The following is a 16,665-nucleotide window of genomic DNA, read 5'->3' as shown; positions in this document are numbered from 1 at the left end:
AGTGACCAGTGTACACATTTCAATTTGAGAAGCAGGGCAGTAATTTACTCCCCGATGCTCACCTCCATCTCCTAATTTACTCACCTCCACTTGAGGCTGAGGGTCTTTGATCTGTTTTGGGTCTCAATCACTCTTTCTTTCTCAGAGCCTAAGCATCAGTCTATGGAATTCTTATGTCTAAGAACTTACCTAGATCAGAGCTTCCCTAGATGAGGTATGTTTCAAGCTTTTGGCCAATGTATACAGCAGCTATGCTTTCCCAGGAAATCCCTAGTGTTTTCTTTTGTCAGAGGAGAGAAGGAGTAAGCAGGGGAGGGGATGAGGGACAGAGGATCTTCTAATCTTGGGGAGCCATAGGGATCCTGGCATGCTGGAGAACAGAGATCGCCTATGCCTACATCATAGATCACTTGAATGCCTACATCATTCAGGTTAAGAACAGTGTGGAAGCACCATTATCCCTGACAAGACCTTAATTTTTTGTTTTTTGTTGGTTTTTTTTTTTAATGTCAGTTTGGAGGAGCTGTCTATCTTTTGATAAAAGGTGGGGGCCTGGTTTCAGTGTCTGCCCCACGTCCCCACCATGAGGGTTTATGTTTAGGCTCATCACAGCTGCAACAGGGAGGTCCCACATCTTAACCTAAGGGTGTTTGACAGCACTCACATCTCACTAGACATTTTGTTGTTAAAATCCCAGGACATGGTCAATGGAATCATGTTCAACGTTGAGAAGCTGGTCAAAGATCTGAAATCCAAAGACTTCCCAGAAGCCAGAGCCTACCTCCGCATCTTGGAAGAAGAGCTTGGCTTTGTCAGACTCCACGACCTCCAACTCCTGGGGAAGTTGCTGCTGAAAGGTGTTCATACCCTGCAGGGGATCCCCCAGATGGTAAGTGGGCTGTCTTAGGGTGATGGATTAGCCTGGGCTCTTTTGAGATCTCCCAGACTCCCTTAAGATCTCAGTCATGCAGACCAGAGAAAGTGCTTGTGCTTCCTCCAGAGAGGCAAGTTTGTCTTAAATGTCAGTGAAGAAAATTCCTGGATTCCTAAGGAATTGATAACATTTAGAAATTAAGCTATTCATCATGTTAGATGTATCTCTTTTTTAAATTAATTAATTTTACTTTACAACATTGTATTGGTTTTGCCATACATTGACTTGAATCCTCCATGGGTGTACATGTGTTCCCCATCCTGAACCCCCCCTCCCACCTCCCTCCCCATCCCATCCCTCTGGGTCATCCCAGTGCACCAGCCCTGAGCACCCTGTCTCATGCTCGAACCAGGACTGGTGATTCTTTTCACATATGATAATTTACATGTTTCAATGCCATTCTCCCATATCATCCTGCCCTCGCCCTCTCCCACAGAGTCCAAAAGACTGTTCAATACATCTGCGTCTCTTTTGCTATCTCACATACAGGGTTATCATTACCATCTTTCTAAATTCCATATATATGTGTTAGTATACTGTATTGTTGTTTTTCTTTCTGGCTTACTTCACTCTGTATAATAGGCTCGTTTCATCCACCTCATTAGAACTGATTCATTCTTTTTAGTGGCTGAGTAATATTCCATTGTGTATATGTACCACAGCTTTCTTATCCATTCATCTGCAGATGGATATCTAGGTTGCTTCCATGTCCTGGCTGTTATAAACAGTGCCGTGATGAACATTGGGGTACACGTGTCTCTTTCAATTCTGGTTTCCTCAGTGTGTATGCCCATCAGAGGGATTGCTGGGTCATATGGCAGTTTTATTTTCAGTTTTTTAAGGAATCTCCACACTGTTCTCCATAGTGGCTGTACTAGTTTGCATTCCCACCAACTGTGTAAGAGAGTTCCCTTTTCTCCACACCCTCTCCAGCATTTATTGCTTGTAGACTTTTGGATAGCAGCCAATCTGGCTGGCATGAAGTGGTACCTCATTGTGGTTTTGATTTGCATTTCTCTGATAATGAGTGATGTTGAGCATCTTTTCATGTGTTTGTTAGCTATCTGTTCTTTGGAGAAACGTCTGTTTAGTTCTTTGGCCCACTTTTTGATCAGGTCTTTTATTTTTCTGGAATTGAGGTGCAGGAGTTGCTTGTATATTTTTGAGATTAATTCTTTGTTCATTGCTTCATTTGCTATTATTTTCTCCCATTCTGAAGGCTATCTTTTCACCTTGCTTATAGTTTCCATTGTTGTGCAGAAACTTTTAATTTTAATTAGGTCCCATTTGTTTATTTTTGCTTTTATTTCCAATATTCTGGGAGGTGGGTCATAGAGGATCCTGCTGTGGTTTATGTTAGAGAATATTTTTCCTATGTTTTCCTCTAGGAGTTTAATAGTTTCTGGTTGTACATTTAGATCTTTAATCCATTTTGAGTTTATTTTTGTGTATGGTGTTAAAAAGTGTTCTAGTTTCATTCTTTTACAAGTGGTTGAACAGTTTTTCCAGCACCACTTGTTAAAGAGATTGTCTTTTCTCCATTGTATATTCTTGTCTCCTTTGTCAAAGATAAGGTGTCCATAGGTGCATGGATTTATCTCTGGGCTACCACCCTAATACCAAAACCTGACAAAGATGCCACAAAAAAAGAAAACTACAGGCCAATATCACTGATGAACATAGATGCAAAAATCCTTAACAAAATTCTAGCAAACAGAATCCAACAACATATTAAAAAGATCATACATCATGACCAAGTAGGTTTTATCCCAGAGATGCAAGGATTCTTCAATATCCACAAATCAATCAATGTAATACACCACATTAACAAATTGAAAAATAAAAACCGTATGATTATCTCAGTAGATTCAGAGAAAGCCTTTGACAAAATTCAACATCCATTTATGATAAAAACCCTCCAGAAAGCAGGAATAGAAGGAACATACCTCAACATAATAAAAGCTATATATGACAGACCCTCAGCAAACATTATCCTCTATGGTGCAAAATTGAAAGCATTTCCCCTAAAGTCAGGAACAAGACAAGGGTGTCCACTCTAACCACTACTATTCAACATAGTCTTGGAAGTTTTGACCACAGCAATCAGAGCAGAAAAAGAAATAAAAGGAATCCAGACTGGAAAAGAAGTAAAACTCTCACTGTTTGCAGATGACATTATCCTCTACACAGAAAACCCTAAAGATTCCACCAGAAAATTACTAGAGCTAATCAATGAATACAGTAAAGTTGCAGGATATAAAATTAGCACACAGAAATCCCTTGCATTCCTATACACTAACAATGAGAAAACAGAAAAATTAAGGAAACAATTCCATTCACCATTGCAACGAAAAAAATGAAATACTTAGAAATATATCTATCTAAAGAAACAAAAGACCTATATATAGAAAACTATAAAACACTGGTGAAAGAAATAAAAGAGGACACAAATAGATAGAGAAATATACCGTGTTCATGGATTGGAAGAATCAATATAGTGAAAATGAGTATATGACCGAAAGCAATCTATAGATTCAATGCAATCCCTATCAAGCTACCAACTGTATTTTTCAGAGAACTAGAACAAATAATTTCACAATTTGTATGGAAATACAAAAAACCTTGAATAGCCAAAGCAATCTTAAGAAAGAAGAGTGGAACTGGAGGAATCAACCTGCCTGACTTCAGTCTCTACTACAAAGCCAGTCATCAAGACAGTATGGTACTGGCACAGAGACAGAAATATAGATCAATAGATGTATCTTTTAACAGCATTCATTTGTTCATGTGGAAAACAGTATTAAGTATATCTCTCTACCTAGATACACTTTAATATTTAATATTAAATATTAAATATTCCCTTTAATATTTAAATGATGAAGTGATTATGAAACAAAGTAGGTAGAAAACTGCAGCCCATTGTCTGAATATCTATAATTATTAGTTTATTTAAAAGGGAGAAAATATCCAAATATACTCCCTAGGATATAATGAATAATAATGTGGCTTTCATAAAAGAGATCTCAAGTTATTTTCCAGAGGTGTGATAAAGAATAAACACCAATGCATACTGATATGTACATCATTTAAATAGTTCATCAGTTTTAAAAAACCGGTTTGACCATAATATATTGTGCTGCAAGTATTCCAATGCCAAATAATCAGAATTAAGTCATGCCATGCAATGATATTTAAAGTTCACAAATCTCAGAGGCCCAGAAATAGTCTGAAATGCTCTTTGAATCCCCAGTTGAAAATGACATGATATCTACCCAGGGCAACTTTTTGTATTCCAATTTGTTGAAACCAATAATCATTCATCTTTATTTATTAAGCTATTAAGCTAATTAAAATATGCTGGTCCCTTCCATTCTGAATAAAGAAGAATAACTATTGTCTGACATGGGGAAGGCTGCATTTCAGAAAGCCTACCTGAATAAGGCTTACTTGTACTCTCTCCTGTGTGATATATAGATTAAAGAGCTCGTAAGGAAAGGTTCAACAAGTGACTTGTTCCTTCACTACATCTTCATGGACAATGCCTTTGAACTCCCCACTGGACTTGGATTACAACTGCAAGTGTCCTCCTCTGGCATCATCACTCCTGGAATCAAAGCTGGAGTGAAACTGGAAGTAGCCAATGTAAGAATCTGTTCACTTTTTTATTCCTTAGATTGTTCTTTTCCTCCAGGGCAGATGTCTTGTGCAATTTAAAAAGGTGTTTGCAATTCAAGATGAAGTGCGTCATCATTGGAATCATTTCATTAACTTTTCTTTTTTTAATTTATTTTTTAATTGGAGGAAAATTGCTTTACAGTGTTGTGTTGGTTTCTGCCATACAACAACGTGAATCAGCCATGATTTTACATATATCACCTCCCTCTTGAGCCCCTCTCCCCTCCCCCCACTCCACCCCTCTAGGTCATCATAAAGCACCAGGCTGGCTCCCTGTGTTATATAGCAACTTCTCACCAGCTATCTATTTTACACATGGTAGTGTATATGTGTTGATGAACATTAGGCTTCCACCAGGATGCATCTAGCAACTTCTGCCCAGGCATGGCCATAACATGAGAACTAAGTGTTTCAGTCATCTTTGTATCCTGTTATGCTTAAAGTTAACTTGGGCACTTCCTGGTCCTGGGTATCAGTCTAGCCCTGGAGGACTGAGAATGTGGCTTTTCCTTCCACAAACACATCTCAGTAACATTTTTTCTGGTGTGAGCCATCCAGAGATTCTTCCCAGAAGTGGGAAATAGGGGTGGGGGGTGGTGATCTGACTGCAGGGGACTAAGGTTATTGAACCAAGCTGATTAGGTCATTGTCTGACTTACAGATGCAGGCAGAACTGGTGACAAAGCCGTCTGTGTCTGTGGAGTTTGTGACAAACATGGGCATCATTATCCCAGACTTTGCCAGGAGCGGGGTGCAGATGAACACCAACTTCTTCCACGAAACAGGCCTGGAGGCGCGAATAGTCCTAAAAGCTGGGCAACTGAAGTTCATCATTCCTTCTCCCAAGAGGCCAGTCAGGCTGTTCAGTGGCAGGTAATTCTTTCACTTAGATCTGACCATACAGTGTGATAGAAGAAATGATAACTGCAGGATTTGGCCAAGCTACACAGTTGATTGAGAAAATTCAGGCCCCAGTGGATCTTGATGGGGGGCAGGGGGAATGGAGTGAGAGAAGGTACTGGATTACCTGCTTCTAACCTACCTAGACTCACTACATAATTACAGTTTCCTCAGAGAAGGTACTGGATTACCTGTCCTAGACTCACTTCATAATTACAATTTCCTAGACTTTTCATATTTCACTAAGCTGAGACTTAAGACTTACTGATTAAATAGTTGCTATTAGGTTGTATTTTCTTGTGTGATTTCTTTTGAGAATGAATAAAACAGTAGCTATAGAGAAAACATCCTTGGGAAATGAACATTTTTCCCAAGAAAAATGCCAAAGGACATACTGATCTGCAATGGCAAGTTCAGTAGATAAAGCATGAAAGTCCTAATCTACTAACTATGGGAGGCAACCTCCTATTGAGAGCTCCATGGTCAATAAAATCCTCAAACATGGATTTACCCTAGTGTTTCCATATTTTGGACACTTTTTTTTAATTAATAATTATTATGTTCACTGAACTCTAACCCCCTGAATGCTTTGCAATGAGTGTTATCAAATATAAGACAAATGGAGACCATTTTACTCTCATTCTCTTTCTGCCTACACAATAAAACTGCTCTATAAGGACACATTAATTTATCAGTTCAAATATAGTGAGATAAGCAGGGACTGTCAAGTGAAGGCTGAGTTAGAGGAAGCAGGAGAGGACCATGGCATTATGTCTTGTGGAGCCGGTGGCAGTTAGGGAAAGCATTTTGAAGAAAGCCACACTTCAGCTGACCCCTGGAAGTCGTGTGGGAGTTACCCAGACAAAAGAGAAAAGAATGAATGTTCCCAGGCAAAGAGAAAAGCATGTGCAGTGACCTGAAGGAAAAATGTGGTTCCAGGAACTACAAGAAGTTCCATGTGGTCAAGTGCATGGGAAATACAGTGAAAGAGGATGTGAGAGGCTGGCAGGGGTTAGCTTTGTGAGCCATCTTCAGGAGTGTGGGCTCTTCCAAAGACAAAAGGGTTGAAAGTGGGCGTGTAAATGAAGTAAGTTTGGTGTTTTAGAAAACTCTGACTCTGGAGTAGGAGATGGGTCGAGAGGAGGCATGGCTGGAGCAGGAAGATGAGTCAGGAGCTTGGTTACAACCACACGTGGGGGGAGATGGTAGTGCCACACCTGATGAGGGCAGGCAGACAGAGCAATGAACTGACCCCAGAAATCCTTAGGAGGTGGAAACTTGGTGATTGACTGGATGCAGGGAGTGGGGGGTTGGGATGTGAAGAAAAAGGAGGAGTCAGGAGGAGTCAGGGGTGCTCATCATTGAAACAGAGACTAAAGAAGCAAAGCAGTTGGTGAGGGGGACAAGGACAAATGCCATTTTCAACACACTGGCTTGGAAGTCCTGGGAGACTGAGAATACCCAGCTGTCGTCAGATCCATGGGTCTGAGCTCAGTGCAAAGGTCTGAACCACAAATACATATCTGGGCATCACTGGCACATAGAGGTTGTTGAAATCAAACCGTGATTCATGTAGAGTAAGGCATGAGGGACTAGGACAAGAACAGCTAGAATATACACATGTAAAAGGAAGAGGCATATGCAGGAGAGTGATAAGGGGTGACCGAAGCCATAAATGGTCACAAAAGCCCAGGAGCAGCCACAGGAGTGGATGGCCCCACGGACAGGGCATCACGGGCACTTAGGGTTCCAGCCCACCAGCAAAGGTTGGTCTCAGCACACCCCTAAAATGAGAAAACAGCCCTGAGAAAAGAACATGATATATCAGAGACCATCCTTAAATGGAATTGTGAAACATTCTTGTACTTACTAATTTTTTAAGAGCATACTGGGGAGGAGGATACCAGATATTTTCAGATCTAGTTCAGACTCTAACGTCTTCATCTGGCCATTAGTGAGCAACTCTACTGAATGCTTCCAAGAGATCAAAGAAGACAAAGCCAAAAAATGTCCATCGGAGGTGACTGGAGATGCTGATGAAGGCAGTTGCAGAAGCACCAGGAGGCTGGCTGTCAGACCCCTGTTCAGGAGAAGGGTGTTGAATGACAGTGGTGACTACAGAGGCAGACAGATTTCTTGATTGTGAAGGAGACAAGATGGGGCTAGAAGGGCAGGAAAAGGGTGTGGAGTGTGTGTACGCAGTGGAAAAAGAAATTTGAGTATGTTTACCACTGGTGGAGAAAAGCTAGTGGAGAGGGATTTCAGATGAAAAACAAGTTGTACACCTTTTACCTGCACTTTAGGAAGGAAGGGGCAGCCATGAAGTCAGGTCCCAATGACCATTACTGACCTCTCTGATCCTCTTTCATCTGTAAAAGGAGACTCTTAATTCCTACTGTCATGGAAACTACAGATAGGAAATGTGACCAACTTAGTGCAATGTCTTAGTGCAAATTGTTTTGGGAAATGTTAAGAGTCACAGGGTTGTTAGCCTTATTGATGTTCTTCTTACAGTTCTGTGTTTCTGAGTAAATCAAAGAATTTGAGGTGAATATGGACAAAGGGAAGATAGGGGGCAGGGTAAGGGGGCATTTGCATTGGGAGAATCAGTGATGTTCATTTCAATGACTTGAAAATAACTAGTTTTTTTTTCTTTCTTTCTTTCACTAGTAACACATTGCATTTGGTCTCTACCACCAAAACGGAAGCGATCCCACCTCTCATTGAGAACAGGCAGTCCTGGTCAACTTGCAAGCCTTTCTTCATTGGCCTGAACTATTGCATCACGGGTGCTTACTCCAATGCCAGCTCCACAGACTCTTCCTCCTACTACCCACTGACTGGGGACACCAGGTCAGAAATGCTCAGTGTCCCTGCCCAGCATCTGCTCACCTCCTAGATTTTGACCCCCTAGCAGGGCTTCCCATCTAGTGCTAGTGATAAAGAATCTACCTGCCAGTGTGGGAGACACAACAGGCATGGGTTCCACCCCTGGGTGGGGAAGATCCTCTGGAGAAGAAAATGACAACCCACTCCAGTATTCTTGTCTGGCAAATCCCATGGACCGAGGAGCCTGACGGGCTACAGTCCATGGGGTCACACAGAGTTGGACATGACTGAGCATTCACGTGCAAGCAGGGCCAAGGAAGAATGCCATGTCGCCCGCCTCAGGAACTTGTTCTATGCCTTGGTTATTTAGAACTGTGGTCCTCTGCCCTACACACCAGAAAGGTACCTACCTAACCTTTGTGGCTAGGTTTTGGCATCTCCACAGATGGGGAGGAGAGGGCAGTGTTGGAAGGTGAGGTGTCATAACCCCTAGGGAGGTCTTAGCTCCAAAAATAAACAAAGAAAATTTTATCAAACTCCCTCAAGGAAACTGTACCCACTGCCACTGAGAATCACTCCTTTAAAAGCATCTCTTTGTAGATGGCGCCCCCTTTTTCTCCCTCATGCATTAGAGGAGGAGATCATAGACATATGCTGATTTGCACCCAGTTCAGTATCCATGTTTCCGTTACCTCCAGACACATGGGCAAGATCTTTCTTGAAGCCATTCCCACTCCGTCGCTTCCCTTGTGGCTCAGCTGGTAAAGAATCCGCCCACAACGCGGGAGACCTGGTTTCAATCCCTGGGTTGGGAAGATCCCCTGGAGAAGGCAAAGGCTACCCACTCCAAGTATTCTGGCCTGGAGAATTCCATGGACCTTATAGTCCATGGAGTCGCAGCGTCAGACCCGACTGAGTGACTTTCACTTCACTTCTCGCTCCTTATTCTCAGCTTCACTGACATAACCAGCCAACCCCTGTTGGTCCAAAAACCCCAGGTACCCTGGGACTTGCCCTTGACTTGGGCTTTTGGAGGAAATAAACGGACCTTAAAGATCATCATTAGTTAAGGACAAGAGACAGGGTTAAATAAGGACCAGATTTTTGTTGCAATTGAGGCCGAATTGTTTTGGCGACGTTATTATCATCACGAAGGCTCTAACATTATGCAATGTGTGCATTGTAACATCTTTAGATTTGAACTGGAACTGAAGCCCACAGGAGAAGTGGAACAGTATTCTGCCAAGGCATTCTACGAACTCCGGAGAGATGGTGAAGCCTTGGTGGACATGCTGAAGCTTGTAACTCAGACAGAAGGCAAGTATCCAGAAAATGGACCCTCTGTCTCCACCCTCAGTCTCAAGTCCAGGACTCACAAGGAGAACTCATTTCATTTAATGTATTTAACAAATAGTTACTGAGTGCTGGTTAAGGGTCAGGCCTGATCTAAGAGCTGAAGATAGAACAGTAAACAGAGATAAAGTCACTGTCTTTTGTGGAGTTTATAGTAAACAACCAAACAAGTAAATATTCAGAAGGTCAGATTCATGCTGGGAAGAATAGAGCACAGAGGGGTCTAGGGGATGTCAGGAGTGGCAGCCAGGAGAAAGGATGGGGGAAGGCAGTGCCATTTGGAATGAAAAGGGAAGCTCTCACTGGTAAAGGGAGCATAAACAGGAGGCCTGAAAGAGGTAAGGGGATAATGCACATGTAAAGAGTGTTACAGACTGAGGGGCCAGCTGGTGCAAAGGTCCTGGGGCAGGTGCATGGCCTCTGTTTGAGGAAAAGGAAGGAAGTCAGTATGGTTGAAGCAGAGATCAGGGAGGAAAACTGTAGAAGATGAAGTCAGAGAAATAGGGGCAGGGCGAAGGATGGTCGTGTAGTCTGCGTAAGGATGTTAGTTTTTACAATGAGTGAAGTAAGCTACTATTTTTTAAAATTGAAGTATACTTGACTTAAAATGTGTTAGTTTCAGGTGTATAGTCAAGTGATTCGGTTATATATATATATATATATATATATATATATATATATATATATATATATATACTTTTTCAGATTCTTTTCCATTATAGATTATTACAAGATATTGACTATAGTTCTCTGTGCTGTACAGTAGATCCTTTTTTAATCTCTTTTATATATAATAGTGTGTATCTGTTGATCTCAAACTCTTTAATTTACCCATCCACCCCCTTTGCCCTTTGGTAGCCATAAGTTCGTTTTCTGTCTGTGAGTCTGTTTTATCAGTAAATTCATTTGTATCATTTTTTTAGATCCCACACATTAGTGATATCATATGATACTTGTCTTGTTTTGTCTGACTTATTTCAGTTAGAACAATAATCTCTAGGTTCATCCATGTTTCTGCATACAGCAATGTTTTATTCTTTTTTATGGCTGGGTGGTATTCCATTGTACGTGTATACCAGATCTTCTTTATCCATTCATCTATTAGTGGACATTTAGGTTTCTTTCATATCGTCACTATTGTAAATAGTGCTGCTATGAACATTGGGGTTCATGTATCTTTTCAAATTAGGTTTTCTGTCTAATTTGGGTATATGTCCAGGAGTGGGATTGCTACATCATATGTTTATAGTTTTTAGTTTTTTAGGGAACTTCCATACTGTTCCCCATAGTGGCTGCACCAATTTATAGCCCCGTCAACACAGTAGAACGGTTCTCTTTTCTCCATGTCCTATCCAGCATTTATTATTTTTAGACTTTTTGATAACGGCCATTCTGACCAGTGTGAGGTGATACCTCTCTGTAGTTTTGATTTGTGTTTCTCTAATAATTAGTGATGCTGAGCATCTTTGCAAATGCCTCTTGGACATCTCTATCTCTTCTTTAGAGAAATGTCTATTTAGGTCTTCTACCCATTTTTTGATTGGGTTGTTTGCTTTTTTATGTTGAGCTGTATATATTTTGGAAATTACACTCTTGATGGTTTGCAAATATTTTCTCCTAGTCGGTAGGTCATCTTTCCATTTTGTTTATGATTTCCTTTGCTGTGCCTCTAAGTTTGATGATGTCCCATTTGTTTATTTTTGAAGAAGCGACTATTTGATTTGTGTTTATGCTGAGGAAAGACTTTAGAAGGACAAGGGCAGAGAAACTAGGGTGCAGCCTGTCACAATAATCCAGGCCAGAGATGGTGGTGCTTTGGATTGGATTGGTGGTGGCAAATGTGGTTGGATTCTGGCCATATTTTGAGGGTTAGGTGGACAGAATTTGCCTGATACAGTGGATATTCAGTGTAAGAGAAAAAAGGCTATCAAGACAACTTAAATTTTTGGCCTGAGCAGATAAAGAACAGGGTTGCCATGTCCTGAGATGGAAAAGGCCAGTGGAGAGGCAGGTTTTAGGGGATGGAAAAGCTGAGATATTCACTGTGGAAGATTATTTATGCAGGAACAGTAAGTCACAAGATTAAAAACAAAAGGAAAACAAAACCCAGAGGAAAGGGGGTGCTCACAGGGGCTAGGTATGAAAAAAATGTCATTTAACAATTTTACAAGAGATGTAAAATGGGCAAACCTGTGAACTGAAGGAAACCTGGGAATCTTGTGAAAAAGAAGGGAGGAGCTGGGAGAGAGGAAGGCAGGGCACAGTGGCAGGGAACCAGGAAGGATGTCATAGGCAGATGCTCATATAGAGATGTCATGTGTGCCTGACAGAGCCAAGCCTTTACTGATCCCTGGACATGCTAAGTGTTTCTCATGTCAGGCCCTTTGCACTTCTGATTTCCTCTGCCTGGACTGCTCTCCCCATTGGATACAGCCTGGCTCAGCATCTTTCTCACTTTTATTTGTTTATTTGGCTGTGCCAGGTCTTAGTTTCAGCATGCAAGATCTTTAGTTGCAGCATGTGAACTCTAAGTTGTGGCATGTGGGATCTAGTTCCCTGACCAGGGATGCAACCTGGGTCCCCTACATTGGGAGCTCGGAATCTTAGCCAGTGGACCACCAGGGAAGTCCCTCAGCCTGTCTCTTCATTCAACCCTCTGCCCACATATTCTCTTATCAGAGCTTCTCTGGCCACCACACATGAAATAGCACCTCTTCTATCCTTATCTATCCTTTATCATCTTATCCAGTTTTACTTTTCATCTTAACATTTATTACCACCGGACATAATGTACTTGCTTATTGTCTATACACCTCCCACTAGAATGTCAACTCCATGAGGACTGGGACTCCCAGTGCCAAGAGCAGTGCCTCACCCATGATAAGTAATCAATAATTATTTACAAATTGAACACATGTCCAGTTAAAAATTTTTTAAATTTTAAATTTTTTAAAATTTAAGGTAAATTTTTACCTTAATTTAAAATTTAAATTTAATTTAAATTAAATTTAATTTAAAATTTTTAAATTTTTACCCCCGAGTTAAAAATTTAAGGTAAAATCCTTGAACTGTGTCCTCACTTGAGTGCATTAAGTTCTGGAGGTTTCTCTGCCTCGTTCTCTTTCCTTCCTACATGGAGCTGATGAATATGCATCTTGACTCTCCTGTACACTCTCCCAGGTGTGAAGCAGACCGAGGCTACTCTGCTGTTTAGATACAACCGGCAAAGTAAGACCTTGTCCAGTGAACTCCACATTCCAGATTTTGATGTTGACCTTGGGACAGTCCTCAAAGTTAGTTATGAATCTTCTAAGGAAAAGAAGTCTTACAAGCTCACCCTGGACTTTCAGAACAAGAAAATCACTGAGGTCACCCTCGCTGGCCACATAAGGTAAGGAACTCTCCGGGGGGTCTGGCCAGAGCTGTGGACCTTTCTGGCTCCGCCCTTTCTTCCTTTTCAGCTTTAAAGCTGACCAGGCCAGGGGTACCCACAGTCCACAGTGCAAGGAATCTTCATCATTCTGACTCTCTGCTCTTGTCTGGTTGGACCTACCTGCCATTCACTGGTATTACTATTCATGAGGCACTGTGCTGGGTACTTTAAATCTCAGGCCTCATGATAAACTGCAAGGTAGGTATAAGTTTTCCTGTTTTATAGATGAGGAAATGGCAGCTCAGAGGGTCTAAATAATTTGGCCAAGACAGCAGAGATAGTAAAGGGTAGAGCAGGATTCAGTTTTTGAAAACCTTCTCTCCCCTACCTCCCTGGAAAGTCCTGCATTTGTGCCCAGTTAGCTTTAGAAGTTCAGGAGTTTAATCTCTGGTCACTTCTTTGAGCCATTCATGTATCTTGTTTTCATCACCACAAATAGAACCCATGTTTCATCCTGCATATCTCCTTGGAATGAATGGAATCATTGACGTTGACTTTTTCTTTTTCAATAGCTATGACAGGAGGGAAGAAGGCAAAATCAAAGGTGTGATTTCCATACCCCGTTTGCAAGCAGAAGCCAGAAGTGAGATTCTCAGCCTCTGGTCTCCCTCAAAACTGCTCCTTCAGATGGACTCCTCTGCCACGGCTTACGGCTCAACAATATCCAAGAAGGTGGCATGGCGTTATGGTGTGTATGTCTCTCCTACATGAGCACACCCAAGGAGAGCTCTGTGTACTTGAGGGCAGTGCTGACAGCCGTAGGTAGGGACTGACCTGGTGCTCTTGACAGCTATTTCCCATGTGTGTTTTCAGATGGAGAGAAGATTGAATTTGAATGGAACACAGGCACCAATGTGGATACTAAAAAAGCAGCTTCCAATTTCCCTGTGGATCTCTCTGGTTTTCCTAAAACCTTGCATGCGTATGCCAGTATTCTCCTGGATCGCAGAGTTCCTCAGACAGACCTGACTTTTCAGCACATGGGTTCCAAATTAGTTGCTGTGAGTACACATCAGTCAGTCAATAAATACATGGTGATACATACATAGTCAACCCTACATTAGGTGAAAAAGAATATCCAAAGATGGAGAAGGTATGCTTCCCACCCCCAGGGAATTCCTGGGGAGAAAAAGAAGCATTGACATGTACACTGTTGTTGTTTAGGTGTTAAGTCTTGTCCAGCTGTTTTGCAACCCCATGTACTATAACCCACCAGGCTCCTCTGCCCATGGGATTTCCCAGGAAAGAATATTGGAGTGGGTTGCCAACTCCAGAGGATCTTCCCAACCCAGGGATTGAACTTGCCTCTCCTGCATTGGCAGGCAGGTTCTTTACCACTGAGCCACTAGGGAAGCCCTGAACATGTGTCTAGTTACCCATTTATACAAGGCTGTATGTTTTAAATACCAAATGAATACTACTAAGCAGAAGAGTTACCTGTGCCTAAGATATCACAGGGAACTTCAGGATACTGGCTAGAGGGTTGACTATACTCTGCATTCTTTTTATAAAATACAGGAAGAGATGAATTACTGCCAACCAATATTAAATAATTTTTATGATTTATATTTTAACTTTGAGTATATCATCCTGCTTAATGATAGAGCTGTCAAATTTGGATTATTGCCTAATGTGAATTGTGTTTGATGCCTGTCCGTGCCCACTGCTTTTAAAACTCCCGTTATTTTGTAGGCAGCAAGCACCTGGCTCCAGGAGACATCGAGGAGTCTTCCTTACGCCCAGAAAATACAAGATCAACTCAGTGGCCTGCAAGAGTTGTGCCTCCAGAAAATGGAATTGCCAAACTTCCACATCCCAGGAAACCTCTTCTTGAAAAGGTGAAAAAATGAACCAGAAAAATTTATTGAACCATGAGATGTAAATGGAAGATTTTACTTAGCATGCTTTAGGCATTTTTTCAATTTACATTTTTCATGAAAGTGATGTGAGCATTTTAAAGACATTAGTAACTGTAGCATAAATGCTGTGGCATTTTTGCATTAGTAAATATGAGGTCAGAATGTGAACACCAACCCAGTTAAAAAAAAAAATCCTGAGAAAGTAATTAGGAGATTCTGGTACTCTGTCCCTAAGATGTTTTATTCACAGGTTATGAAACACTCTTGGAGGTAAGTGGTTGTGTCACTGTAAGAACAAGAAAAACTATTATTTGGGCTTCCAGGTGGCGCTAGCGGTAAAGAACCCGCCTAAGAGACTCCGGTTCTATCGCTGGGTAGGGAAGATTCCCTGGAGGAGGGCATGGCAACCCACTCCAGCGTTCTTGCCTGGAAAATCCCATGGACAGAGGAGCCTGGCAGTCCATAGGGTCGCAAAGAGTCAGACACGACTGAAGCAACCTAGCCCACAGCTATGACTTAGATGGATGGTAGTAATAAGGACACAGCTCTTGGAAGGGATTTGAATGAATCTGAGTGTTTGATAGGTAGGGATTAAGACCAAGGACTCCAGGCCTTGGGAAGAGCATGAGCAACTGGATTGAGAATGGGCCACATGCACTATTGTTTGGAAGGTCAGGAGGCAGTGAAGTTCTTGCTGTCTGACTGTGGGCACTGTCTTTGCTCTTCATTTCAGTGACGGTCGGATCAAATACACCTTGAACAAGAACAGTATGGAAATTGAGATCCCATTGCCTTTTGGTGGCAAATCCTCTGAAGATCTAAAGATGTTCAAGACAATTCAGACTCCAGCCCTCAACTTCCAGCCTCTGGGATTCCACCTGCCATCTCAAGAGTTCCAGATCCCCACTTTTACCATCCCCCACTTGTATCCACTGCGGCTGCCTCTCTTGGGTGTGCTAGACCTCTCCACAAGTATCTACAGCAACTTGTACAACTGGTCCGCCTCCTATACTGGCGGCAACACCAGCACAGACCACTGGAGCCTTCAGGCTCAGTACCACGTGAAGGCGGACTCTGTGGTCGACCTGCTCTCCTACCACGTGCAAGGTGAGCCATGCTCGCGGGGAGGGTCACAGAACAGCTTCGCTCCATGTCCCAGTGGGAGAACCTCCTCTAGGAAGGGAAAACTTTCCTTACAGATATTTTTCCTGCTACTTGGAACCCTGTTCTTTTATTATTATTTATTATTATTATTATTATTATTATTATTATTATTAATTGAAGGATAATTGCTTTCTGATATTGTGTTGGTTTCTGCCAAGCATCAACATGAATTAGCCATAGGTATGCCTATGTCCCCTCCCCCTTGAACCTCCCTCCCACCTGCCTTCCCATCCCTCCCCTCCAGCTTGTTACAGAGCCCCAGTTTGAGTTCCCTGAGTCATTCAGCAAATTCCCATTAGCTGTCTGTTTTACATATGGTAATGTATATGTTTCCATGTTACTCTCTCCATATATCCCACCCTCTCCTTCCTCCCCCTCCACCACCTTGTCCATAAGTCTGTTTTCTATGTCTGTGTATCCACTGCTGCCCTGCAAATAGGGAACCCTATACTTTTTCCTTCCTACCTTTCTCCCTCCCTGCCTCTCTTCTTTTGGAAATATTTATTAAACACATATGT

At 41.9% G+C, this 16,665-nt stretch overlaps 1 protein-coding gene across 1 annotated transcript in view; it reads left to right on the top strand.

Moving 5' to 3' along the window:
* The window catches only part of APOB (apolipoprotein B), a 43,687-nt gene that overhangs the window by 15,073 nt on the left and 11,949 nt on the right, over positions 1-16,665 (top strand). Inside the window, exons 16-25 of the mRNA XM_043917599.1 lie at positions 698-889; positions 4,409-4,576; positions 5,271-5,482; positions 8,180-8,362; positions 9,534-9,655; positions 12,872-13,082; positions 13,637-13,812; positions 13,938-14,125; positions 14,817-14,962; positions 15,717-16,090. Of these exons, the coding sequence (XP_043773534.1) occupies positions 698-889; positions 4,409-4,576; positions 5,271-5,482; positions 8,180-8,362; positions 9,534-9,655; positions 12,872-13,082; positions 13,637-13,812; positions 13,938-14,125; positions 14,817-14,962; positions 15,717-16,090 (1,972 nt within the window). The remainder of the gene's footprint in view (positions 1-697; positions 890-4,408; positions 4,577-5,270; positions 5,483-8,179; positions 8,363-9,533; positions 9,656-12,871; positions 13,083-13,636; positions 13,813-13,937; positions 14,126-14,816; positions 14,963-15,716; positions 16,091-16,665) is intronic.

The sequence above is a fragment of the Cervus elaphus genome, chromosome 11, assembly GCF_910594005.1.
Source record: "Cervus elaphus chromosome 11, mCerEla1.1, whole genome shotgun sequence".
Lineage (NCBI taxonomy): Eukaryota > Metazoa > Chordata > Mammalia > Artiodactyla > Cervidae > Cervus > Cervus elaphus.
This window is presented reverse-complemented; position numbering and strand designations above follow the sequence as displayed.